Source organism: Pseudophryne corroboree, chromosome 11, assembly GCF_028390025.1.
Source record: "Pseudophryne corroboree isolate aPseCor3 chromosome 11, aPseCor3.hap2, whole genome shotgun sequence".
Classification (NCBI taxonomy): Eukaryota; Metazoa; Chordata; class Amphibia; order Anura; family Myobatrachidae; genus Pseudophryne; species Pseudophryne corroboree.
Window position 1 is genome coordinate 118,852,760 of NC_086454.1, and position 27,564 is coordinate 118,880,323.

The window sequence follows — 27,564 nt, forward strand, 5'->3', positions numbered from 1 at the left end:
ACCAGTCTAGGGAAATTAACTGTGTCAATGAACACTCAGTGTGTTCCTCAGACCTATGGTTATATGATAATAGATAATATAGGTGGGTATATAGCTATTCCCAGGATCATTCATCCATATTGTGAATAGATACAAATCTGCATTTATTAGATGCATTTTTCAAATTATTATTATTACCAAGTATTTATATAGCACCAGTATACACTACAGCACTAGTGGCACCGAGTGCTCAGTGTTGTTTGTGTACACAACATAGATTACATGTAAACTTTTCATTACCTGTACAGATGGGTGGGAATCCGGTATCATAACATAGTGAGGGTTAAAGGGAGGTCTGGGGAATGGGATCTGATAGGTATGAATCACAGCACACTGCCAAATCCAAACATGCATAACGGTCACTCTCTGGACCGCCATGGTCACTGTGGACCTGACTCTCAGATGTATGTGCAGGCCGTCACAGCTGCCATTCAGTGAGCAGCCGCTGTGCCCAAATATGCAGATGTCGCAGTTGCTGGAGTTTGTACTGGAGGAATCGGAGATTCCCCGCTGGTGTACGAAGATGCAACTATTGGACACACAGGAAGTAAGACGCCAATAACAATTTTCACTGTGACTGTCCCATAACCACATGGCACATCTGCAGTTGAACTAATGCGCAGCAGCAGATAATCGCTCCACTGCATACAACATCAACATAAATAACTGCACAAACCATTTTTGATGGACCTCCATTTTTATGATGAAACAGGGAAGGAACTTACCTAAACCATTGCTACAATGTTGGAAGCACACAGTTTTGTAGAATGTCCTCATACACTCTTGCTGCAGTCATGCCAAACAGCCCTTCTCAGCGAGCCGGGACCCGTGCGACTCAACTTGCGCCAAGTGCCATATATGCATATTTTTCACTCAAATGCGCATCTTAGTCGAAAAGCGATGCAAAAAAAACAATTCATGCCCCTGCGCTGATCAACTTTATATGCAACACTAGTACATCTGAGTCTGAATCTGTATACAAAGCCCTACAATGCAGAGGATGCATCTTTTTTTAGCGCAGCTAAGTAGTCTGTGGCGCTAAACAGGGCGGTTTGGCATGATTTGAGGATAGGTGTATGTGGACACATCTGTAATGCACTCAAGGACGTGCAGTGAGGGGAGGCAGTGCCTCCCCTGTCATAATGATTATAATAATACAAAGACATATTTATAACACAGATTCTGTGTCATACATATCTTCTTTGTTATTCTAATCATTTCCCCTGTGAAATACGGTCGCAGGAGGCAATGAGAGCAGTGGCTCCTGCTGACAGTAGTGAAGGTGTTGAGGCAGGGGGTGGGGCCAAACCACGGGCTGTAAAAGCCCATTAAAAAATTAATGAAAAGCGGCACCTCAATGACAGGAGCGTGCTTTCAGCCCACATGAAAGCACGCCTCTGTCAGCCTAGCAGATGTGATTGGCCCAGCGGATCCAGTGCTGCTGGATCCACTGGGTAGTGGGCATATGCCGGCGGGAAAAGGCGGAGTTAGCGGGCGGGAAACGGTGGTGGGACCCGGTGGTGATAGTGTGGATGGCGACAGGCCTGAGTTTGGGAGGATCCAGTGTGAAGCAGTGGTGGGCAGTCTGTCGGCGGCGAGGAAGCATGGAAGAGCTCCCGAAGAAAGAATTCTCTGGAAGCCCTTGGGACGGTGGCCATGAAAAAGAGCTTAAAGGCCGCAGCCCCCAGGTGAAGATACAGGAAGAAGACGTCAGAAGTCCTGGGAAGGCGGCGGCCATGTAAAAGAGCTGAAGGGCCGCCCCCACCAGGTGAAGACGCAGTGTAATTATTGTGTTGTGTTTTTATTTTAATATTTTATTTACAGGCGGACTACAGGTGCCAGTGGGCACTTTATGTCCGGGCATGCTGGCACTTGTGGTTCTCCAAAGGCGAGCAGGCTTGCTGGGACCTGTATTCCACCTGTGAAGAACAATATTAGCAATGAACCCCGCACCCACCACCACCAGAGATGTGGGGCATAGCACTGGGCTATCAGCCCAGTGCTGGTTGTTGCTCGGGAGGGGGGACCCCATTTTATTTTTTGGGGTCCCCACTTTCCGAGGAATTCCAGCCCTCGGCTGACCAGTTTGAGGGCTGGTTAATATGATGGCAGGGGGCCCCACACTGAGTGTCCCTCCTGCTATGGCATTAACACCCTGGCTGGTTGTGCCTGGTGCTGGTTATTGTTATATGGTGGGACTGCATTCACTTCTTTCTTCTTTTTTTTTTTTTAAATGTGGGGTGTTTAATTAGTCAGTGCCTCCCCAGTCATAGAACTCACTGCACGTCACTGAATGTACTGGGCATGGTGAGACGAGACTGGCTTGCAGCTCCCATATAAAAGTACTTGTGATGACATTGCTTCAGACTGTAACTCAGCAGTGAGTGAGTGCAAGTGAGGACTAACCAGTTTTACAAGCTTGTGTGGCCTACCACTCCACAGCTGTTATGGATGCTAGAGATTGCCACTTCACAATAGCAGCACTTACATGTGACCGAGGCAGATCTAGCAGGGCAGAAATCTGACAAACTGACTGGTTGGAAACATGGCCTCCGCCACATTAAAAGTAACTGGGCTCTTCAGTACGACCTATTCTACAGCTAATGTTTGGCTATAGAGATTCATGGCTGTTTCCTAGACAGAGGCGTAACTAGGGTTTTTGGAGCCCAGGACAAATTGCCCCCCCCCCCCCCCCCCCAAGAAAAAAAAACATAGCAAAAGAAGCATGTGCGTGCGTCGAAAAATGGGTGTGGCCACACTCCAGAAGGGGTGTGGCCACCGAAAATGGCCCACAGTGCTAGTTACATTGCCCCCCAGTGCCAGATACATGCCCCCCAGTGCCAGATACATGCTCCACAGTGCCAGATACATTGCCCCACAGTGCCAGATACATGCCCCACAGTGCCAGATACATGCCCCCACAGTGCCAGTTACATTGTCCCACAGTGCCAGTTACATTGTCCCACAGTGCCAGATACAATGCCCCACAGTGCCGGATGCATGCCCCACAGTGCCAGTTACATTGTCCCACAGTGCCAGATACAATGCCCCACAGTGCCAGATACATGCCCCACAGTGCCGGATACATGCCCCACAGTTCCAGTTACATTGCCCCACAGTGCCGGATACATGCCCCACAGTGCCAATTGCATTGCCCCCCAGTGCCAGATACAATGCCCCACAGTGCCAGATACATGCCCCACAGTGCCAGATACAATTCCCTACAGTGCCAGATACGATGCCCCACAGTGCCAGATACATTGCCCCACAGTGTTAGTTACATTGTCTCACAGTGCCAGATACAATGCCCCACAGTGCCGGATACATGCCCCACAGTGCCAGTTACATTGCCCCACAGTGCCAGATACATTGCCCCACAGTGCCAGATACATTGTCCCACAGTGCCAGTTACATGCCCCACAGTGCCAGTTACATGCCCCACAGTGCCAGATACATGCCCCACAGTGCCAGTTACAATGCCCCACAGTGCCAGATACATGCCCCACAGTGCCAGTTACATTGCCCCACAGTGCCAGATACATGCCCCACAGTGCCAGATACATGCCCCACAGTGCCAGTTACATTGCCCCACAGTGCCAGATACATGCCCCACAGTGCCGGATACATGCCCCACAGTGCCAGTTACATTGCCCCACAGTGCCAGATACATTGCCCCACAGTGCCAGATACATTGCCCCACAGTGCCAGATACATTGCCCCACAGTGCCAGTTACATGCCCCACAGTGCCAGATACATGCCCCACAGTGCCAGTTACAATGCCCCACAGTGCCAGATACATGCCCCACAGTGCCAGTCACATTGCCCCACAGTGCCAGATACATGCCCCACAGTGCCAGTTACATTGCCCCACAGTGCCAGATACATGCCCCACAGTGCCAGATACATTGCCCCACAGTGCCAGATACATTGCCCCACAGTGCCAGATACATGCCCCACAGTGCCAGATACATTGCCCCACAGTGCCAGATACATTGCCCCACAGTGCCAGATACATTGCCCCACAGTGCCAGATACATGCCCCACAGTGCCAGATACATTGCCCCACAGTGCCAGATACATGCCCCACAGTGCCAGATACATGCCTCACAGTGCCATTTACATTGTCCCACAGTGCCAGATACAATGCCCCACAGTGCCGGATACATGCCCCACAGTGCCAGATACATGCCCCACAGTGCCAGATACAATGCCCCACAGTGCCGGATACAATGCCGCACAGTGCCGGATACATACCCCACAGTACCAGTTACATTGCCCCACTGTGCCAGATACATGCCCCACACTGTGCCTGATACATGCCCCACTGTGCCAGTTACATGGCCCACTGTGCCAGTTACATGCCCCACTGTGCTCTCCCCCCCCCCCCCCCCTGGTCACTTACCGAGTCACAGGCGTGTTCTATGTGAGGGGAGGAGAGCGCCTCTCCTTCCCCTCACCGTTCCAGGACAGGTCTCCGGCGGCTGTGTGGCGCCGGTTCGCTAGCCAATCAGAGCTCGTGGACCGGCAGCCAATCAGGACCCGGTCCGCAAGCTCTGATTGGCTAACGCCGCCGGAGGCCGGACCAGCAGCGCTGCTATGGCTTTCAGCGGCGGGGAGGGGAGGGAGAGACGGTGCGCTCTCCTCCCCTCACATTTCGGCTTTCGGCGTGACGGGGGCGAGTGGGGCATGATGCCCTGGCCACCGGCGGCGCCCCCTCTCCTGGGCCAGCCAAGGCGCCCAGGGCACGTGCCCCACTCGCCCTACCCTAGATACGCCTCTGTTCCTAGATTTTATGCACCTGTTAGCAACGGTGACAGAAATGACCTTATTCATGTTTGTAAATAAGGCAAAAAAGCACACTAATGGGCAAAACCGTGTTGCACTGCAGGTGGGGCAGATGTAACGTGCAGAGAGAGTTAGATTTGGTTGGGTTATATTGTACCTGTGCAGGGTAAATACTGGCTGCTTATGCATGTAGCCCACAAATATTGGGCAGATTTATTTTACACTGCAATTTAGATTGCAGTTTGAACACACCCCACCCAAATCTAACTCTCTCTGCACATGTTACATCTGCGCCACCTGCAGTGCATCATGGTTTTGCCCGGTTGTGTGCTTTTTTTTTGCTTCCAAACCTGAATCAGGCCCTAAAGCCAGGTACACACTAGAACAGGCTACATTTTAAATGAATCTAGCGATATCGCTAATTCATATCGCTAATGATGCGCGCTCCCGCAGGTCGCCAGCGACGTCCTCTGTACATGCAGCTCAATTTAAAAAATGTCACTAACGACTAGGAGGATATCGTGAAGTGTGTACGCGACAAATGATTAACGAAATGTTCAATTAGGCTGCCTGAAACCCAACATTTGGTAGTGTGGAACGACTCACATATATCATTTGGCTGTTTGTAAAATCGTTCAATGTGTACGCACATTATTGTTTGGGAGTTCCAGGGAAATCGTGAGCGACATCGTATCATACCCAGCTTAAGAACAGTTGTCAACTTTTATTTAAAATACATTGTCTACAAAATGTCTACAACTAAACTTTATATTTTGTACGTGCCTATGGTACCCAGCGACAAACCGAGCTCGCAGTGATATTATATGACAGCGGTTCCCAAACTCAGTCCTCAAGGCACCATCAAAGTCCAGGTTTTAAGGATATATCAGTGGCTGTGCAAAGATGGTTCATTCAAATTGATTGAGGTACAGTAATACTTAAGTCACCTGTGCTCAAGCATGGTTGTCCTTGAAAGCTGGATCGGTAGGGTGAATTGAGGCCCAAGTTTGGGAACTTCTGTTACAGACGTAGCCACTGTCATTTATTCCACTCTGCGTGAGAACGGATGGAGCGACTTGCCGCGGCCGGGTGTGAATAGTCAATACTGTGTGTGGCCGCGGATGCAAATTTTCTCATCGAAAAACTAATCGCAGGTGAGAAGGGCTACATCTGTATATATATATATATATAATGTATATCTTTATGCTGCATTATTGTGTGTGATAGTGGTCTGTTGTCCCGTGCAGGGACTATTAGAATTAAAGGGATTACTTTGTGGCTTTTGGAGTCTGGAGAGCTATTAGTGTGAATTACCGCTACGATTTATTGTAATTATTGTTGCTGTTTCTATGATTTTTGCCTTTTGTGTCTTCAGTCTCTTGTAATCTATGTTCCATATTGCATATCAGTGGGGGTAATTCAGACTGCATCGCTGCAGCGGCAGCAATCGCAGTCTGAATCATTTGTGGAGTGCGCACGCGCAGCGGCTGCCCTGCGCGTGTGCACCCCGGGAGCCCAGTAGATGCTATCAGCATTTCACTGGCTGCGATCGCCTCTGCCTGATTGACAGGCAGAGGCGGGGTGGGAGGGGGCATGCCAACGGCGTTAGAACGCCGTTGGTGGGGTGTGGCCAGACAACGGAGATGTGTACGGAACGTGGGGGGGGGGGGGGGGGCGGTCCATGGCGGCTGCGTGACGTCATACACAGCCGCTGTGACCCGGAACATGGCGTGTAGCTCCCTGCCAGCGCGCAGGAGATGCGCAGGTAGGGAGCTACTCACATCTCAGAGTAAATGATCGTAGATGTGCTAAATTTAGCACATCTACGATCAACTCTGAATTACCCCCCATGTTACTACTCAAAGTTGCATGCTAGACATCAATGCTATTTTGTGAGTATTTATGCCAGATATACATTGTATGTTATACTGATTGATTTTTCCATCTGATGGTGATACCAGATATTACCAACATTGATCTTTACCAGTATTCGCCGATCTTTTCATGTTTTGTCAGTTGTCTATTTTTCTATGTTCTGCCTGCCAGAGGCATAACTAGGGTTTTTGTAGCCCAGGGCAAGAACAATAATGGCTCCCCCCCCCCCCCCACACACACCTTTATTTCTAGTCAACTTTTTGCTGACACATGACACACATTGGCCCTCATTCCGAGTTGATCGGTCGCAAGGCGAATTTAGCAGAGTTACACACGCTAAGCCGCCGCCTACTGGGAGTGAATCTTAGCTTCTTAAAATTGCGACCGATGTATTCGCAATATTGCGATTACTAACTACTTAGCAGTTTCAGAGTAGCTCCAGACTTACTCTGCCTGTGCGATCAGTTCAGTGCTTGTCGTTCCTGGTTGACGTCACAAACACACCCAGCGTTCGCCCAGGCACTCCCACCGTTTCTCCGGCCACTCCTGCGTTTTTTCCGGAAACGGTAGCGTTTTCAGCCACACGCCCCTGAAACGCCGTGTTTCCGCCCAGTAACACCCATTTCCTGTCAATCACATTACGATCGCCGGAGCGAAGAAAAAGCCGTGAGTAAAAATACTTTCTTCATAGTAAAGTTACTTGGCGCAGTCGCAGTGCGAACTTTGCGCATGCGTACTAAGCGGATTTTCACTGCGATGCGATGAAAAAGAACGAGCGAACAACTCGGAATGAGGGCCATTATCTCTCCCTTTGCAACAAGCTCTGTACTGATGCTAATGCTCTTCACCATCTCTTGGCTCTTTCATACAGTTACACATGCCTACAAATAATTGGAAACCACCTTAAATGTGATTGTTCTTAATAATGGTTGCAATTATGGTGGCCAATCCCGGGATCGGGATCGGCGGGATCCCGGGATTTAGGGCCAAAAATGGGCGGGATTCAATCCCGGGATTGGAAGCTCCAATCCCGGGGATTGAGGGATCAGCGTTGAGCGTCCACAGGACGCTCAGACGCTGCCCGGCTTCCTCCTCTTGGGTCCCCAGCGCAGCGTGAGAGGTCACGCTGCGCTGTCAGCTGCTGGTGAGAGCCACCAGCAGCGTTAACAGGATGTTCCCCTCCCGCCCGCCCCTGGTATATGGTGAGTTATATGTGCGGGGCAGATGGGGTTGGGGTGGGGTGGGGCGAGGAGGCGGCGAACTAGGTAAAAGCCAATCCCGGGAATCCCGGGATTGGTCATTTTTTTAATCCCGATACCCGGGATTGAAAAAATGGCACGGGATTGGCTTCCCTAGTTGCAATGGGGAAATAGAAGTGATTGCATGGTAATACTCCTGCCACCAGTTGAGATTAAGGGGCAGATTTATTAAGCTTGGTAAAGTGATAAAGTGGAAGGTGATAATGGACCAGCCAGTCAGCTCCTAACTGTCATTTTTCAAACCCAGCCTGTGACATGGCAGTAAGGATCTGATTGGATGGTCCTTTTTCACCTTTGCACTTTATTACTTCACTGAGCTTAATAAATCTGCCCCAAAGTCACTTAGTAAAAAAAATAGCTATTATTATCAATTATTTTTGAGGTGCTTAAATTGAAAAGGGAAATTGTTGGGGATTAGGGGTATATGTGGAATAAACACGTAGATTCTCCAATAATTAGACTGTGTTGCATGCTTCTCTGGTCTGATATGACCGCAATACAGTCTAATCCCTCCTCACAAATGTCACATTTCTTATAAAATATAACATTTGATGTCTTAATATGGGCAGGTACATTTTACATAGGTAGAATTAAGACACTTTCTACATATCTTACACAATTTAAAGTTTGGACTGGAAGAAACCTTCTTATACATCAACTGCCATAAAATGTAGAAGATGTTTAGGACTAGGCTCAGCTGCACAATTGTGACATCACAGTCACTGCTGACATCACGCAGCTACTTCTACAGCCGCTGAAGCCCCTGAGTACCAGTTTTCAGACGCTTTAGACTGAAGACACATCTTGCGTTATATTCTCTAAGGGCCCTGTTCCTGTCGGATGACAAAACATGGAAACGAATAGGAGAAAGAAAACACGAGAAAAAGCATGGAAATCCAGAGACAAGAGACAGAAAAGAAAGAAGTGCCGAGGAAAACAGAACCGAAGAGGAAAGCAGGCAGGCCGGACCAACTCAGCAGCTAGAAAGGTGAGTAGATTTGTTGCATGATTACAGAGAGGATGGAACACTTTGGCAGCATTTCTGGAAAAGAAACAGGATCAATTCATAAAAGCATGTAACCGATGTCCCAGATTTTGGCGCGTGAAAGACAGGAGAAACGCTGACATTACTGAAGATCCAGGGGAAGGGTGCAGCCATTGGGCAGGCCCGAACACCCTTTCAGCGAAAAAGATCACTAGGAAGGGATCACGAAGAAACTGGGACAGAATTGTAGCATTTCTAAAAAATAAAAAAAATCAATTCATAACAGCATTTAGAAGAGGCCGACCAGGCGCTACGCACACCAGCCAACAAAACACCGACACTGCCCCCTTAACAGTGGACAAATTAATTTTCCACTCAATACTTGGAGAGGGAGGCTACGGAAAAGTGCTGCTGGCAACAGACGCTCTTCGCAGGGAAAGAGTGGCAATTAAGATCTTAAAGAAGACAGCCCTAATAGAGAACGAGGGCAGCTTGGTCGAGTTTCGGGTCCTTCAGCTGACACATCAGAGCAATTTCCTTACTCATGGATATGCAGCCTTCCAAACACATCGTTATCTATACTGTGTAATGGAACTGGCTAGTGGAGGTGATCTGTTCAAATTTTTTTTTGAGACATCAGAGATGGACCTTCCCACAATAACATTTATAGCGGCGGAATTGGTTTGTGGATTACAGTTCATGCATTCTAAAGGAATAATTCACAGAGACATCAAAATGGAAAATGTTCTGCTGACTGCAGACGGCCATTTGAAGATCACAGACTTTGGTCTAGCCCTAATGAATGTGTATGGAGTAACTGATAATGCAGGCTGTTGTGGGACACCTGGCTATACTGCTCCAGAAATAATTACCTGCCAGCCATACAGTGCAGCTGTGGACTGGTTCGCATTTGGGGTTATATTATATATGCTCGCTACAGGATCGGAGCCTTTCCCTGGAGAATCCGTGTCAGATATAGCAGCAATGATCATTGCAGAGGAACCCTCATACGAAGGCCTTACTGATGGAGTAACAAAGGACTTTTTATCCAACCTCCTGCGCAAGGACCAGTTCCTCCGGCTTGGGGTAAATGGCAACGTGCGAGAACACCCCTTCTTCTCTTCTATTAACTGGGAAGAGGTAGAGAGTGGAAAAACAGCATCCCCACTCACAGTGCTCAAGAACGCCATGGATCTAGATAAACAGAATATTCCTGTGCCCCACAGTGACATTTTCAGACAACCAATTCCTGCCATGGACCAGGGGCTATTTGACAACATTCAATTTGTATGCCCTGTATGGAGAGAAACGTACCATAATGTGCCAATGCAATCAGATCTTATACCCTAGACATGCACTAGCGTGAAATAGAAACATCTGCAATTCTTAAAACATCTTGTGCCTGCTGCATCAGCTGCCTGTTCCAACCTCCAGTGCATCCCTCACTATACACTGTCTGCCGCCTACCCTGACCTCGGCTACGTCTCTGGAAATGCACGGTTTACCACCTGACCCACCCCGGCTACGTCCCAGGAGATCTGCCTACTGCAATATAGTGGTAGGCTGGACATATAAGCTAGGGTAGGGCCTTCCAGATAATTGGGGTCCCTTGACGATGGGCTGCAAGCTTAAATGTTTTGATCAAAATATGACAAATTACCCTCTGTTTTATTTGCTACATCACAGATTTGCAGTATATTATTGTTAGCACCGACAGCAAAACTTTTTTTTGTATACAGATGTGTCTTGCTATCCTTGGGACAGCGCAGCATAGCGGGGCGCATGTGATCACGTTTCCACTATGCTACAGACTTGAATAGGAGCCGGCACGCGCATGCCCCCGACTCCCATTTACTTCAAAGGGACCTGGCTGCGAAGCAAACACTTGCAGCATACGGCAATGCGTTTGCATCACGATCCAGCTACAGCGTGTTGCTATAGTCAGCAACGCCACAAGAGGACACATCTGTACATATATGGCATTAATACTGCCATGCAGCTGGTACCATGCACACAATTGGTATAACCAAACACAGGCCTAGTGCTATCATGGCAGCTTTCAGTCACGGCTATAAAAGGCCTAGTTGGGTGCGGCTCACTAGCCAGCCCTGTATAGATGCTCCCCTCTGTATCTGGGAGGGGAGAACATGAAACTGCAATGTAATGGTGTGCTGGGCATATACACTAGTGTAAAACAGAAACTTGCAGGAAATTGGGCTCCCTTGATGATGGGCTGCAAGCTGAAATATTTTGATCAAAATATGACCAAATACCCAATATTTTATTTACTACATACACAAAGATGTGTAGTATATTATTGTTAGTGCAGACAGCAAAAGTCTTAGTTTTGTATACACATTAATACTGCCACACAGCTGGTACCATGTACAAGATGCAGATCAGCTCTGGCAAAATACCTCAGGTAAGTTACCTGTATAAATATGTACCACTGTGACACAATAATGGCAATAATATATAAATGTAATAGCAGCTGAATGAGCCGTCTTTGGAGTAAGCTGCCATCCTACTCCAGATGTCCACTTACAAATATAGACCCACTGACTTCCCCAGCTATATCACGCCCCCCTAGCACCCTGTACATAGTCATACTCGTGCTGCTGACAGCAGTGGTACGGGCATCTATCAGGGTGGGGGGGGGGGGGAGGTTTCTCTGCATAGTAAGCAGAAAAAGCCAATCTTAAGAGACTAAGCACCCCCAGAAACCCCTCATAAAGACTGTGCTTATGTTACTGCTACAGCAATCCTTGCTAAAACAAGTTATATTTTAATATACACACACACACACACACACACACACACACACACACACACACACACAATGTTTGCCTGTGCCTTTGATCACATGGATATCTGTTATTGCTCAGCGGAACTAATTCTACAAGGACATTAGTGCAATCTAATATTGTGATGTATATGTACACATTGGGCACGGTTCAATTCGATGACTGTTGATTAGCGGTGGGAATTAGCTCCCGGGGCTAATCAATACAGCGCAGTGGAAAGTCAGAGAATGTCCGTTCTCCCGGACTAAACAGGGTGTTTTGTCGGGAAAATCAACATTCTCCAACTTAAGTACCCTGTGCAACGCTGTTTCCGGGGGTGCGAGAAGAAATCCTGTCATACATATCTGAAAGTGTACCGCATATAAGTGGCAGTACATATCTGAAAGTGTACCACATATAAGTGGCAGTACATATCTGAAAGTGTACCGCATATAAGTGGCAGTACATATCTGAAAGTGTACCGCATATAAGTGGCAGTACATATCTGAAAGTGTACCGCATATAAGTGGCAGTAAATATCTGAATAGCAGGAGGGTACAGACTCGCCTCTGTGGCTAAACATGCAGGGTTACCTATTTTATGTAGTGATGTGCACCGGACATTTTTCGGGTTTTGTGTTTTGGTTTTGGATTCGGTTCCGCGCCCGTGTTTTGGATTCGGACGCGTTTTGGCAAAACCTCCCTGAAAAAATTTTGTCGGATTCGGGTGTGTTTTGGATTTGTTTTGTTTTTACAAAAAACCCTCAAAAACAGCTTAAATCATAGAATTTGGGGGTCATTTTGATCCCATAGTATTATTAACCTCAATAACCATAATTTCCACTCATTTTCAGTCTATTCTGAACACCTCACACCTCACAATATTATTTTTAGTCCTAAAATTTGCACTGAGGTCGCTGGATGGCTAAGCTAAGCGACCCAAGTGGCCGACACAAACACCTGGCCCATCTAGGAGTGGCACTGCAGTGTCAGGCAGGATGGCACTTCAAAAAAATTGTCCCCAAACAGCACATGATGCAAAGAAAAAAAGAGGCGCACCAAGGTCGCTGTGTGACTAAGCTAAGCGACACAAGTGGCCAACACAAACACCTGGCCCATCTAGGAGTGGCACTGCAGTGTCAGGCAGGATGGCACTTCAAAAAAATTGTCCCCAAACAGCACATGATGCAAAGAAAAATGAAAGAGGCGCACTAAGGTCGCTGTGTGACTAAGCTAAGCGACACAATTGGCCGACACAAACACCTGGCCCATCTAGGAGTGGCACTGCAGTGTCAGGCAGGATGGCACTTCAAAAAAATTGTCCCCAAACAGCACATGATGCAAAGAAAAATGAAAGAAAAAAGAGGTGCAAGATGGAATTGTCCTTGGGCCCTCCCACCCACCCTTATGTTGTATAAACAGGACATGCACACTTTAACGAACCCATCATTTCAGCGACAGGGTCTGCCACACGACTGTGACTGAAATGACTGGTTGGTTTGGGCCCCCACCAAAAAAAGAAGCAATCAATCTCTCCTTGCACAAACTGGCTCTACAGAGGCAAGATGTCCACCTCATCATCATCCTCCGATTCCTCACCCCTTTCACTGTGTACATCCCCCTCCTCACAGATTATTAATTCGTCCCCACTGGAATCCACCATCTCAGGTCCCTGTGTACTTTCTGGAGGCAAATGCTGCTGGTGAATGTCTCCACGGAGGAATTGATTATAATTCATTTTGATGAACATCATCTTCTCCACATTTTCTGGAAGTAACCTCGTACGTCGATTGCTGACAAGGTGAGCGGCTGCACTAAACACTCTTTCGGAGTACACACTGGAGGGAGGGCAACTTAGGTAGAATAAAGCCAGTTTGTGCAAGGGCCTCCAAATTGCCTCTTTTTCCTGCCAGTATACGTACGGACTGTCTGACGTGCCTACTTGGATGCGGTCACTCATATAATCCTCCACCATTCTTTCAATGGTGAGAGAATCATATGCAGTGACAGTAGACGACATGTCAGTAATCGTTGGCAGGTCCTTCAGTCCGGACCAGATGTCAGCACTCGCTCCAGACTGCCCTGCATCACCGCCAGCAGGTGGGCTCGGAATTCTTAGCCTTTTCCTCGCACCCCCAGTTGCGGGAGAATGTGAAGGAGGAGATGTTGACGGGTCACGTTCCGCTTGACTTGACAATTTTCTCACCAGCAGGTCTTTGAACTTCTGCAGACTTTTGTCTGCCGGAAAGAGAGATACAACGTTGGTTTTAAATCTAGGATCGAGCACGGTGGCCAAAATGTAGTGCTCTGATTTCAACAGATTGACCACCCGTGAATCCTGGTTAAGCGAATTAAGGGCTCCATCCACAAGTCCCACATGCCTAGCGGAATCGCTCTGTTTTAGCTCCTCCTTCAATGTCTCCAGCTTCTTCTGCAAAAGCCTGATGAGGGGAATGACCTGACTCAGGCTGGCAGTTTCTGAACTGACTTCACGTGTGGCAAGTTCAAAGGGTTGCAGAACCTTGCACAACGTTGAAATCATTCTCCACTGCGCTTGAGTCAGGTGCATTCCCCCTCCTTTGCCTATATTGTGGGCAGATGTATAGGCTTGAATGGCCTTTTGCTGCTCCTCCATCCTCTGAAGCATATAGAGGGTTGAATTCCACCTCGTTACCACCTCTTGCTTCAGATGATGGCAGGGCAGGGTCAGGAATGTTTGGTGGTGCTCCAGTCTTCGGTACGCGGTGGCTGAATGCAGAAAGTGGCCCGCAATTCTTCGGGCCACCGACAGCATCTCTTGCACGCCCCTGTTGTTTTTTAAATAATTCTGCACCACCAAATTCAATGTATGTGCAAAACATGGGACGTGCTGGAATTTGCCCAGATGTAATGCACACACAATATTGGTGGCGTTGTCCGATGTCACAAATCCCCAGGAGAGTCCAATTGGGGTAAGCCATTCTGCGATGATGTTCCTCAGTTTCCGTAAGAGGTTGTCAGCTGTGTGCCTCTTCTGGAAAGTGGTGATACAAAGCGTAGCCTGCCTAGGAACGAGTTGGCGTTTGCGAGATGCTGCTACTGGTGCCGCCGCTGCTGTTCTTGCAGCGGGAGGCAATACATCTACCCAGTGGGCTGTCACAGTCATGTAGTCCTGAGTCTGCCCTGCTCCACTTGTCCACATGTCCGTGGTTAAGTGGACATTGGGTACAACTGCATTTTTTAGGACACTGGTGACTCTTTTTCTGAGGTCTGTGTACATTTTCGGTATCGCCTGCCTAGAGAAATGGAACCTAAATGGTATTTGGTACCGGGGACACAGTACCTCAATCAAGTCTCTAGTTGCCTCTGAATTAACGGTGGATACCGGAACCACGTTTCTCACCGCCCAGGCTCCAAGGCCTGAGTTATCCGCTTTGCAGCAGGATGACTGCTTTGATATTTCATCTTCCTCGCAAAGGACTGTTGGACAGTCAATTGCTTACTGGAAGTAGTACAAGTGGTCTTCCGACTTCCCCTCTGGGATGACGATCGACTCCCAGCAGCAACAACAGCAGCGCCAGCAGCAGTAGGCGTTACACTCAAGGATGCATCGGAGGAATCCCAGGCAGGAGAGGACTCGTCATACTTGCCAGTGACATGGCCTGCAGGACTATTGGCTTTCCTGTGTAAGGTGGAAATTGACACTGAGGGAGTTGGTGGTGTGGTTTGCAGGAGCTTGGTTACAAGAGGAAGGGATTTAGTGGTCAGTGGACTGCTTCCGCTGTCATCCAAAGTTTTTGAACTTGTCACTGACTTCTGATGAATGCGGTCCAGGTGACGTATAAGGGAGGATGTTCCTAGGTGGTTAACGTCCTTACACCTACTTATTACAGCTTGACAAAGGCAACACACGGCTTGACACCTGTTGTCCGCATTTGTGTTGAAATAATTCCACACCAAAGTGCTGATTTTTTTTGTATTTTGACCAGGCATGTCAATGGCCATATTCGTCCCATGGACAACAGGTGTCTCCCCGGGTGCCTGACTTAAACAAACCACCTCACCATCAGAATCCTCCTTGTCAATTTCCTCCCCAGCGCCAGCAACACCCATATCCTCATCCTGGTGTACTTCAACAGTGATTTGACTATCAGGAACTGGACTGCGGGTGCTCCTTCCAGCACTTGCAGGGGGCGTGCAAATGGTGGAAGGCGCAAGCTCTTCCCGTCCAGTGTTGGGAAGGTCAGGCATCGCAACCGACACAATTGGACTCTCTCTTTGGGGATTTGTGATTTAGAAGAACGCACAGTTCTTTGCTGTGCTTTTGCCAGCTTAAGTCTTTTTATTTTTCTAGCGAGAGGATGAGTGCTTCCATCCTCATGTGAATCTGAACCACTAGCCATGAACATAGGCCAGGGCCTCAGCCGTTCCTTGCCACTCCATGTCGTAAATGGCATATTGGCAAGTTTACGCTTCTCATCAGACGCTTTCAATTTTGATTTTTGGGTCATTTTACTGAACTTTTGTTTTTTGGATTTTACGTGCTCTCTACTATGACATTGGGCATCGGCCTTGGCAGACGACGTTGATGGAATTTCATCGTCTCGGCCATGACTAGTGGCAGCAGCTTCAGCACGAGGTGGAAGTGGATCTTGATCTTTCCCTATTTTAACCTCCACATTTTTGTTCTCCATTTTTTAATGTGTGGAATTATATGCCAGTATCAATAGCAATGGCCTACTACTATATATACTGCGCACAACTAAAATGCACCACAGGTATGGATGGATAGTATACTTGACGACACAGAGGTAGGTGAAGCAGTGGCCTACTGTACCGTAATGCTATATATTATATACTGGTGGTCGGCAAACTGTGCAAAACTGAAATGCACCACAGGTATGGATGGATAGTATACTTGCCGACACAGAGGTAGGTACAGCAGTGGCCTACTGTACCGTACTGCTATATATATTATACACTGGTGGTCAGCAAACTGTGCAAAACTGAAATGCACCACAGGTATGGATGGATAGTATACTTGACGACACAGAGGTAGGTACAGCAGTGGCCTACTGTACCGTACTGCTATATATATTATACACTGGTGGTCAGCAAACTGTGCAAAACTGAAATGCACCACAGGTATGGATGGATAGTATACTTGACGACACAGAGGTAGGTACAGCAGTGGCCTACTGTACCGTACTGCTATATATATTATATACTGGTGGTCAGCAAACTGCAAAACTGAAATGCACCACAGGTATGGATGGATAGTATACTTGACGACACAGAGGTAGGTACAGCAGTGGCCTACTGTACCGTACTGCTATATATATTATATACTGGTGGTCAGCAAACTGTGCAAAACTGAAATGCACCACAGGTATGGATGGATAGTATACTTGACGACACAGAGGTAGGTACAGCAGTGGCCTACTGTACCGTACTGCTATATATATTATATACTGGTGGTCAGCAAACTGTACAAAACTGAAATGCACCACAGGTATGGATGGATAGTATACTTGACGACACAGAGGTAGGTACAGCAGTGGCCTACTGTACCGTACTGCTATATATATTATACACTGGTGGTCAGCAAACTGTGCAAAACTGAAATGCACCACAGGTATGGATGGATAGTATACTTGACGACACAGAGGTAGGTACAGCAGTGGCCTACTGTACCGTACTGCTATATATATTATATACTGGTGGTCAGCAAACTGCAAAACTGAAATGCACCACAGGTATGGATGGATAGTATACTTGACGACACAGAGGTAGGTACAGCAGTGGCCTACTGTACCGTACTGCTATATATATTATATACTGGTGGTCAGCAAACTGTGCAAAACTGAAATGCACCACAGGTATGGATGGATAGTATACTTGACGACACAGAGGTAGGTACAGCAGTGGCCTACTGTACCGTACTGCTATATATATTATATACTGGTGGTCAGCAAACTGCAAAACTGAAATGCACCACAGGTATGGATGGATAGTATACTTGACGACACAGAGGTAGGTACAGCAGTGGCCTACTGTACCGTACTGCTATATATATTATATACTGGTGGTCAGCAAACTGTGCAAAACTGAAATGCACCACAGGTATGGATGGATAGTATACTTGACGACACAGAGGTAGGTACAGCAGTGGCCTACTGTACCGTACTGCTATATATATTATATACTGGTGGTCAGCAAACTGTACAAAACTGAAATGCACCACAGGTATGGATGGATAGTATACTTGACGACACAGAGGTAGGTACAGCAGTGGCCTTCTGTACCGTACTCCTATATATTATATACTGGTGGTCAGCAAAATTATGCACTGTACTCCTACTATATACTACAATGCAGCACAGATATGGAGTGTTTTTCAGGCAGGCAACGTATACTGGTGGTCACTGGTCAGCAAAACTCTGCACTGTACTCCTCCTATATAATATAGTAGTGGTCCCCAGTGCCCACAATAAATCAGTGTGAGCACAGATATATGCAGCACACTGAGCACAGATATGGAGTGTTTTTCAGGCAGACAACGTATACTGGTGGTCACTGTCAGCAAAACTCTGCACTGTACTCCTCCTATATAATACAGCTGCTCCCCAGTCCCCACAATTAAGCAGTGTGAGCACAGATATATGCAGCACACTGAGCACAGATAAGGAGCGTTTTTTTCAGGCAGAGAACGGATAAAACTGTTGGTCACTGATCAGCAAAACTCTGCACTGTACTCCTCCTATATTATACAGCTGCTCCCCAGTCCTCCCCACAATTAAGCAATAAAGCACAATCAAGTTCAACAATAAACGGAGAGGACGCCAGCCACGTCCTCTCCCTAACATTTCCAATGCACGAGTGAAAATGGCGGCGACGCACGGCTGCTTATATAGAATCCGAATCTCGCGAGAATCTGACAGCGGGATGATGACGTTCGGGCGCGCTCGGGTTAACCGAGCCATACGGTAGAATCCGAGTATGCCTCGGACCCGTGTAAAATGGGTGAAGTTCGGGGGGGTTCGGTTTCCGAGGAACCGAACCCGCTCATCACTAATTTTATGGTGTGTAGATGCAACATTTACAGATAACAGACATCATATGGTCCAATAATATTCCTCAACAAGCTGGTATAAGCAGACGTCATGTAATAACAAATGAGAACCTCTGTTTATGGAACCTGTGTTGTATGATGTCACAGCTAACACTGGCACACAGTCCTGTGCTTAGATATAATGTTACACTAATGGAAATTGATACCCGAGTAATCTAGTGCTACATTTCTATCATATCACGCTGTTCCTGAGATTACATTTATATCTTACTCTCTATAATCAGTGTTCTCATACAAGTTCTAAGAAATAAATAAGAAATGTTTACTTGACACTGGATGTTTAATAAGACAGATATAATAAATGTATCAATTATTATAGTTGTTTTACATTATACTGCTCTAAAATCTATACCTTTACCCAACTGAAATTCTTTTTATAACCAGCACTACAACAACTAAATGGGATTTCAATATTAAGTTACCCGCTACTGTAACTTATATGGGCATGCAAAGTTGGTCTCCATATGTTATATATTACTATTAGGAGAATCATAAACCTATTGTGGCCCACAGATGACTGGTTGGTAATATTTGATCTAACATTATATTTTATTGAGAGTCCAAAATTGGTGCAACAGGCCATTAGTGACCTGAATCACAATACCTGTGCTATCACCAGTTCTGAAATATACTCAATATAGGGTGATTACTGCTAGTGGCAGAGATGGTTTCATTTCATTTTGACCATACATATGCGAAATCAATCTGATATAACATGGCATAGAACGCCTCTGTTAGTAGGTGGATAATATCTTATTCAATTATTAACAGAACATATCAGGAAACTCAAAGTATTCCAAGCCACCGTCAGCAGACTTTTTCAGAGGACTATACCAATGGATACAAAGTGATAGATACCATCTATACTCTTTGGGGGTGATTCAGATCTGATCGCTGGGCTGCTCACTTTGCTGTCCTGTCCAGGGGGAGTGTAAATTCACTGTGCAATTGTGCGATCCCATGTGTACGCCGAGCTGCAAAACTCCACTGTGTGCAGTCTCTGCGCAGCCCAGGACTTACTCCTACAGTGCGATAGAATCAGGCTGATCGGGGCTGGAGCTGACGTCACACACGCTCCCAGAAAATGCTTGGGCACGCCTGTGTTTTTCAGGACACTCCCAATAAACGCTCAGTTACCACCCACAAATGGACTTCTCCTGCCAATCACCTTGCGAACACCTGTGCGATTGGATTTTTTCGCACCATCCTGATGCTGACCAGCGATGCCCTTTTGTTGTTGTCTGACGCGCGTGTGCATTGCGGTGCACAGAATGCGCAGTTAGTACTTGATCGCCCGCTGTGCAAAAATACACAGCATCAATCAGGTATGACTCAGGCCCTTTAGCTAATCAGTCTGCAGAAAAGACGAGGCAAAGGGCAGCACAGTTAGTAGATGTATTATGGCTATGTGGATACCAGAGAATTTTTCAACATAAGCAGTAATGGGCCCTACAAACACCGCGATGTGCCGCCAAGATGCCCAACTACCGATACAGCCGACGAGCGACCGGCAGCATGGGGGGGAACGACGGGGGGAGTGAAGTTTCTTCACTCCCTGTCGCCCGGCCCCATAGCCGTGCATGCTAATAAGGACGAGATTGTCCATATTGGCTTGCAGGTATAAGCGACCCGGCACAAACGATGAACGATCGCGGGGCCACGCATCATTCATCGTTGGTGCCTACACACTGCAAGATATGAACGAGTTCTCGTTCATTAATGAACAAAAACGTTCATATTGTTCAGTTAGAATCTAACTGGTCAGATTGGTCTAAGTGGTCAGGGAACAGGGGTAATTACCCCAAATGTGCTCCCTCACGCCCGCCCGTCCTGCACTGTCCTGTCGTCCTGCCCGTGGCCCACGAACCCACACACACAACTTGAAGTGTTCTGTGGCTGACCGCTGACGGAGTTCCGCAGGATCAGACAGTGGCCCACATAACAGTGGGAAATTCCTACTGACATTACTGAGGTGAGGATGTGACCATCTGTCTCCTAAAAGTCGTGTGTCCCCCCCCCCATCCATCTTTCTTACATTCATTCTGGTGTTTTGGGAAGAAAGTATTAATTAACTCATTCATTGCCAAGAAATTATATATATCTATATATATATATATATATATAGCCCATAGGAAGCCTACACCCCACACATCCAATGACGCTGCGTTGGAGGAAACGCCACCCAATCCCGCTGCTACCGGCTGGGTGGCTTTAACTACCCCCTCCTTGGAAGAAGCTGGCATTCGCCCGGTGGAGTCTGCGTTCCCCTCCCAGTCCCAGTCCCCTGTGCAATTCAGGAAGCAGGGATGGCATACCACCGTCGCCGATACAGTACTAGTAGTATGTACACTCTGGTTAAATAAAAAACACACTGCCAGCGGCGCCAGGTAATACTGCGCATACACTACCTGGACGGTGGCGGGCCCCCCCCCCCCCCCTCTGCCGGGTCTCCACAGCGCCCAGGGCGCATGCCCCGCTCACCCTGCCTTAGTTATGCCTCCGCTGCCTGCTGCTGAGATCAGTTTCAGCCTTCACCACTGTTTTATTGCAACTTCAAGTGACTGTGCAGAAAGAAGGCAGTTGCTACGTGTGGGTGTCACTTGTACATGACCTAACTTCAAAAGGCGTGTAACAAAGCAGTGTTACATATGCCTCCACAGTGGAATTAGTCCCAGAGACCTTTTAACAACTCACCTGCACGTAAGTACCTGGTCTCCTGATGTATGCCATGGCTTTGAAGGCGAAGGTAATTGCATACTTGCCTACTTTTGCAAAGGCATTTCAGGGAGATTGTGAAAGTAGCACCTACAGTATCAGCGTGGACGTGTTCTGCCTCATCTGAGAGACGTGTCATGAAAATAACTTACATCCAAACGTAAATTAGCCCCAGAGTTAGTATACTGCATACACATATACTGCAAGTGGCCACGAGAAACCTTATTTAACATGCATATAGCCATAGGGATCATTGTGCCTTATAACTAGTGATGTGCACCGGAAATTTTTCGGGTTTTGTGTTTTGGTTTTGGATTCGGTTCCGCGGCCGTGTTTTGGATTCGGATGCGTTTTTGGCAAAACCTCCCTAAAAATTTTTTGTCGGATTCGGGTGTGTTTTGGATTTGGGTGTTTTTTTACAAAAAACCCTCAAAAACAGCTTAAATCATAGAATTTGGGGGTCATTTTGATCCCATAGTATTATTAACCTCAATAACCATAATCTCCACTCATTTCCAGTCTATTCTGAACACCTCACACCTCACAATATTATTTTTAGTCTTAAAATTTGCACCTAGGTCGCTGGATGGCTAAGCTAAGCGACCCAAGTGGCCGACACAAACACCTGGCCCATCTAGGAGTGGCACTGCAGTGTCAGGCAGGATGGCAGATTTAAAAAATAGTCCTCAAACAGCGCATGATGCAAAGAAAAAAAGAGGTGCAATGAGGTAGCTGTGTGACTAAGCTAAGCGACACAAGTGGCCGACACAAACACCTGGCCCATCTAGGAGTGGCACTGCAGTGTCAGACAGGATGGCAGATTTAAAAAATAGTCCCCAAACAGCACATGATGCAAAGAAAAAATGAGGTGCAATGAGGTAGCTGTGTGACTAAGCTAAGCGACACAAGTGGCCGACACAAACACCTGGCCCATCTAGGAGTGGCACTGCAGTGTCAGGCAGGATGGCAGATTTAAAAAATAGTCCCCAAACAGCACATGATGCAAAGAAAAAAAGAGGTGCAATGAGGTAGCTGTGTGACTAAGCTAAGCGACACAAGTGGCCGACACAAACACCTGGCCCATCTAGGAGTGGCACTGCAGTTTTCTAGCGAGAGGATGAGTGCTTCCATCCTCATGTGAATCTGAACCACTAGCCATGAACATAGGACAGGGCCTCAGCCGTTCCTTGCCACTCTGTGTTGTATATGGCATATTGGCAAGTTTACGCTTCTCATCAGACGCTTTTAATTTTGATTTTTTGGGTCATTTTACTGAACTTTTGTAGTATACTTGACGACACAGAGGTAGAGCAGTGGCCTACTGTACCGTACTGCTATATATTATATACTGGTGGTCAGCAAAATTCTGCACTGTCCTCCTACTATATATACTGCGCACAACTAAAATGCAAACAGGTATGGATGGATAGTATACTTGACGACACAGAGGTAGGTAGAGCAGTGGACTACTGTACCGTACTGCTATATATTATATACTGGTGGTCAGCAAAATTCTGCACTGTCCTCCTACTATATATACTGCGCACAACTAAAATGCACCACAGGTATGGATGGATAGTATACTTGACGACACAGAGGTAGGTAGAGCAGTGGCCTACTGTACCGTACTGCTATATATTATATACTGGTGGTCAGCAAAATTCTGCACTGTCCTCCTACTATATATACTGCGCACAACTAAAATACACCACAGGTATGGATGGATAGTATACTTGACGACACAGAGGTAGGTACAGCAGTGGCCTACTGTACCGTACTGATTTAATACGGGTGGTCACTGGTCAGCAAAATTCTGCACTGTCCTCCTACTATATACTACAATGCAGCACAGATATGGAGCGTTTTTCAGGCAGAGAACGTAGATATTTTCAGCACACTGTGCACAGATATTTGCAAGCACACTGAGCACAGATATTTGCAGCACACTGAGCACAGATATTTGCAGCACACTGAACACAACTGAGAGAACGCTGCTCGTCCTCTCCCTATCATCTCCAATGCACGAGTGAAAATGGCGGCGACGCGCGGCTCCTTATATAGAATACGAATCTCGCGAGAATCCGACAGCGGGATGATGACGTCCGGGCGCGCTTGGGTTAACCGAGCAAGGCGGGAGGATACGAGTCTGCCTCGGAACCGTGTAAAATGGGGGAAGTTCTGGGGGGGGGGGGGGGGGGCGGGGGGGGTTCGGATTCCGAGGAACCGAACCTGCCCATCACTACTTATAACCAATGCAGGGAAATGGCACTGATGATCCCATTTGAATGTACTGTATATATCTCTGGTTTATCCCCCCCCCCCCCTGCCCCCCCCCAAGAATGTAACAGCTACATAATGGGGGTAAGATGCTATCAGGGAGATTGCTACTATTTCACCGAGTCTCCTGCAGAATGAGGGAGGGTAGGCAACTATGGGTAATTGGTGTCCAGGCTGCACGCTGGACCCTGAAGTTGTCAGTATTAGGCTATGTTCTGCACATGCCTGTCAGTGAGCTCAATCCCTGATTTTATACATGGTAACAGAAATGGACAAACACATTAATTTGAAGGGTTGTCCACTTTTTGGCCATTTAGTGCATATACTGTAGTTGACCTTTTCCTTCTGCTGGAGGTAAATCACACTCTGAAAATGTAATAAGTGTCGCTTAATGGTAACACAACATGCAAGAAGGCTTTACTCATTGCACACTCAAACATTCGCTGCACGTAGTGTAATTTGTACAGGCGGGCCCCGTGAGGATTGATAGTCCACTTGGATCGTAATTCTCCTGCCAGTGTCCTTGCTGCATGGCTGTTTGCTGCTGAGCAATCGTTTTCTACAGCACTAACGCCGAAGGTGCTTAACCCATATCGTGCTGCAATGGTCACTCATGTATCACAGATTATTTCTGGCATAGCACACCGTTATATTAATTTATCCTTTGTAAAGTTTTACACAAAGCTGTACATTAAGTAGGAAGCAGGCTGCAGACAAGGGTGTGACAGATCATGTAAAGGAGAGCCAGTACATGGTTCCAATTTACCAATTTTGTTCCCACAATAAAGGAAAATCAGTTCTCTCTATACAAATTCTAATTACAATATTGCCAGAGCTGCTGAGTGATACTTGGGGGGCGGTGAGACTGTCTGGCAGCGGTCAGGATGCTGTTACTGGTTTGCTGGGCTACTATTGTGGCATGACCATGGCGGTTATTGCGGGATGTGTGGCTGCACCCACCACACGTGGTGAGGGTATGTGAGGACAGGAGCTTGATACAATGGTATAACAATAAATAAAGCATACGGTATAATGATGTTAGTAAAAAATAAATGTGTTATTAGATTGTGACGTGGGTAACTGACTGTAACTGTTAGATCTGTAAATGTCCAAGACACTGATTTCAGGTTGTGATTCTCTTCTGTGGGTTGTTCAAATGAATCCTTGGTACAAACTGATAACATGCAGTATTAGCTTGGTGCGTATTACGTGTAAGTGTTCCTCGTGCTTTGGCTCCAGTGATCTAGGGTGCATTCAGTAAGCAATATAGTCACGTATGTATTGTTTAAATAACCCGAGCAGAGCCATCTTAAGGTATAGGCACACTGGGCAGCGGTCCAGGGCCCCATAATAATAGGGGCGGTGGTCACACAATCAGAGCGGCCAGGCAGCATTCTCTACCTGCCTGCAGCCAGTGAATGGTTATCAGGATGCTGATTGGTGGATGACTGGAGCTATCCACCAATCAGAGTGCTGACAGCTATTCCCTGTATGGATGCATGTAGAGAAACAGTGTAGAATTGCAGGAGGGGCAAGTTATAATTTTTGGTAATTGGTTGCCATGAATGGGTGGTTAGGGACCTAGTGCATTTCTTGGCCAGGGCCAAGACGTCTCTGAACCCAAGCAGCTGCAGTCAGTTGCCAATATTCTTTTTTAATATTCACCTGTGTAGTTTTATGCATTGTATATAATGTATATTACAGAAAAAAACACAACCGTGATAAATCTTGTTGGTATCAACCTGCTGCTGTCTTAAGCTCTTTCTAAACGTTTATTCTAAAATAGAACACGGGTGGCTAAAGACAGAGCTGGATGTCACAAATACTGTAATAGCAATTCATTCATTTCTCTATTAGGGTCCACAGTGATCCACAGGATCTATCTTGGGATATAAGGTAACGACAGCGGAACGGACACCAAACAGTTAAGCTTTTCAGACTCCCAGGATCCAAGGGGCCAGCCCCCTATATCCCTGCCTCCCGGCTCAGGCAATTCAGTTTTTGTTTGGTGTGGCAGGAGCCAGACCACTAGAATGGTTGAGCTTTCTATGTGTCTTAAAACGCATAATAGAAAAAACACTTCAATAACTCTCCGCCGGGTTGCGACAACTGTTACCACTGAGTACACTGCTGTTTCATTGGACGCCAGACCGGATATCCTAGCAAGTCCATACTGACGACCCATGCTGTGGCCAGAGAACGGGAAGGAGGTAAGGCATCTTTTTTCGGTTAGTGGTTTAAGACGCATATAACGCAGCTGTACTGTTCCGGGTGGAGACTACCGTACAGTCACTGATGTGGCTGCCACCTCTGGTGCCCCAAGCACTAGGCTTTAGGGATCATAGGTTCTGGGGAATAGTTGAGACCGCAATCCCTGAAGTTGATGTCAGCAGTGGGGAATAAGACACTCCCCTGGTCATCCCTCCTCCCAGTTCATGACCAGTTTCTGCTGAGTCTCCCGCAATGAACTGATTTCCGCTTTTGTCTGAGACGCATAACATATTATACCAGTCAGAGTCGCATGTATGGCTGGGTACACTGGTGAGTCTGATTTACTCAGCCGTTTGTTTGTGGCATGGTTGCATACGGAAGCCGGGATTAAGTCTCCCTGTATCCCGCTCTCCTGAGGCAGGTGATACAGCACTGAGTTTCTACCTACCCTTGGCGGTATTGAGTAGATGACTAGGTGCCTGATGCAAATGAGCATTGTGAACATTTACAGCTGTATTGTACGCTGTGCGTCTGAATACGCTAGTCTCCGGTATAAGGTAATGCAGTAATGTTTTTTCCTACCTACTTGTATGTATTGTGTAGTTGAAAACTGTGTTCATATTACATATGGTATATATATGTGTATATATAGGCAACAACAGGTGAAAATGCACAAGTAAACAGTATTGAAACGTTGTCGATAATTTGAACTTAAGAGTAATTTTGTCCTCGTCGCTTGGAGTGCCGCACCTGTTGTTGCCTGTATCTCATTATCGTGGAGGCACCCAGCGCTATTGCATGGACTAATGGGAGAGCCGGTCCTGCTTGTTGTGTGTGTGTGTATATATATAAATATATATATATATTAACACATTCTTTTATGTGACTGATTGCTAGTGTGACTGCTGACTTTAAACTTTGTTTCATTTAGATGTTTCTGTTATTCAGAACCTCAATGCCGGTGCAAAGCAGGGTAGGATATGGTGGTACTTCACTTTAAAGTATTAAAGTGAGGACAGTCACATTTAGGCATTGAATTACACTGATTATTGTGGTAATAATTGTTGCGATGTCCATGAAAGGCAAAGGTGACGAGGCACCTACATTAACATCATGTTTGTCCTGCAAAGCTGGGTTAACCGCCCAGAATCTGGTACAAGATGACTTGTGTTCAAATTGCTATAATTTCCATAAAAACTCCAAGTCAGGTACCTGTTCAGTCACAGGAACCTCCTTGGGCAGCTTTTGCACAGACGTCTGAATTAGCATACCATATGGCACCTGCTTCGGTGCCAGGTATGGGGTTCCCAGTTAACCTTTACATGCAGCATACCACTTTGGTCATACCACATCCAGTGTTAGATTTAGCTCAGTCCTCGGCTGCTTTTCAGCAAATACAAGATAGGCCAGAGGAATGAAAGTCAGATAGACAGGGTGCTACATCTTCAATGTCGACACTATGTTCTGAATCAGATGATACTTCAGGTGATGAATCTGAATCCTTCTATTCTGAGTCTGCATCTA

At 46.8% G+C, this 27,564-nt stretch overlaps 1 protein-coding gene across 1 annotated transcript; it reads left to right on the plus strand.

Moving 5' to 3' along the window:
- Positions 1–1,643: 1,643 nt before the first annotated feature.
- LOC134968671 (protein kinase C delta type-like) lies at positions 1,644–27,048 on the plus strand. The gene is made up of 4 exons (XM_063944192.1): positions 1,644–1,777; positions 8,783–8,947; positions 9,052–10,231; positions 26,989–27,048. The coding sequence occupies exons 1-4, from the start codon at positions 1,644–1,646 to the stop codon at positions 27,046–27,048; spliced, it is 1,539 nt and encodes a 512-aa protein (XP_063800262.1).
- The last annotated feature ends 516 nt before the right edge of the window (positions 27,049–27,564 follow it).

What these genes read in the sequence shown, in the direction of transcription:
- LOC134968671 (XM_063944192.1), top strand. Translation starts at nt 1,644, where the DNA reads ATGGAAGAGCTCCCGAAGAAAGAATTCTCTGGAAGCCCTTGGGACGGT. An exon ending in CCTGGGAAGGCGGCGGCCAT is followed by an intron (nt 1,778 to 8,782) that starts GTAAAAGAGCTG and finishes ATATTCTCTAAG; the next exon opens with GGCCCTGTTCCTGTCGGATG. An exon ending in TATTTGACAACATTCAATTT is followed by an intron (nt 10,232 to 26,988) that starts GTATGCCCTGTA and finishes TCTGTTATTCAG; the next exon opens with AACCTCAATGCCGGTGCAAA.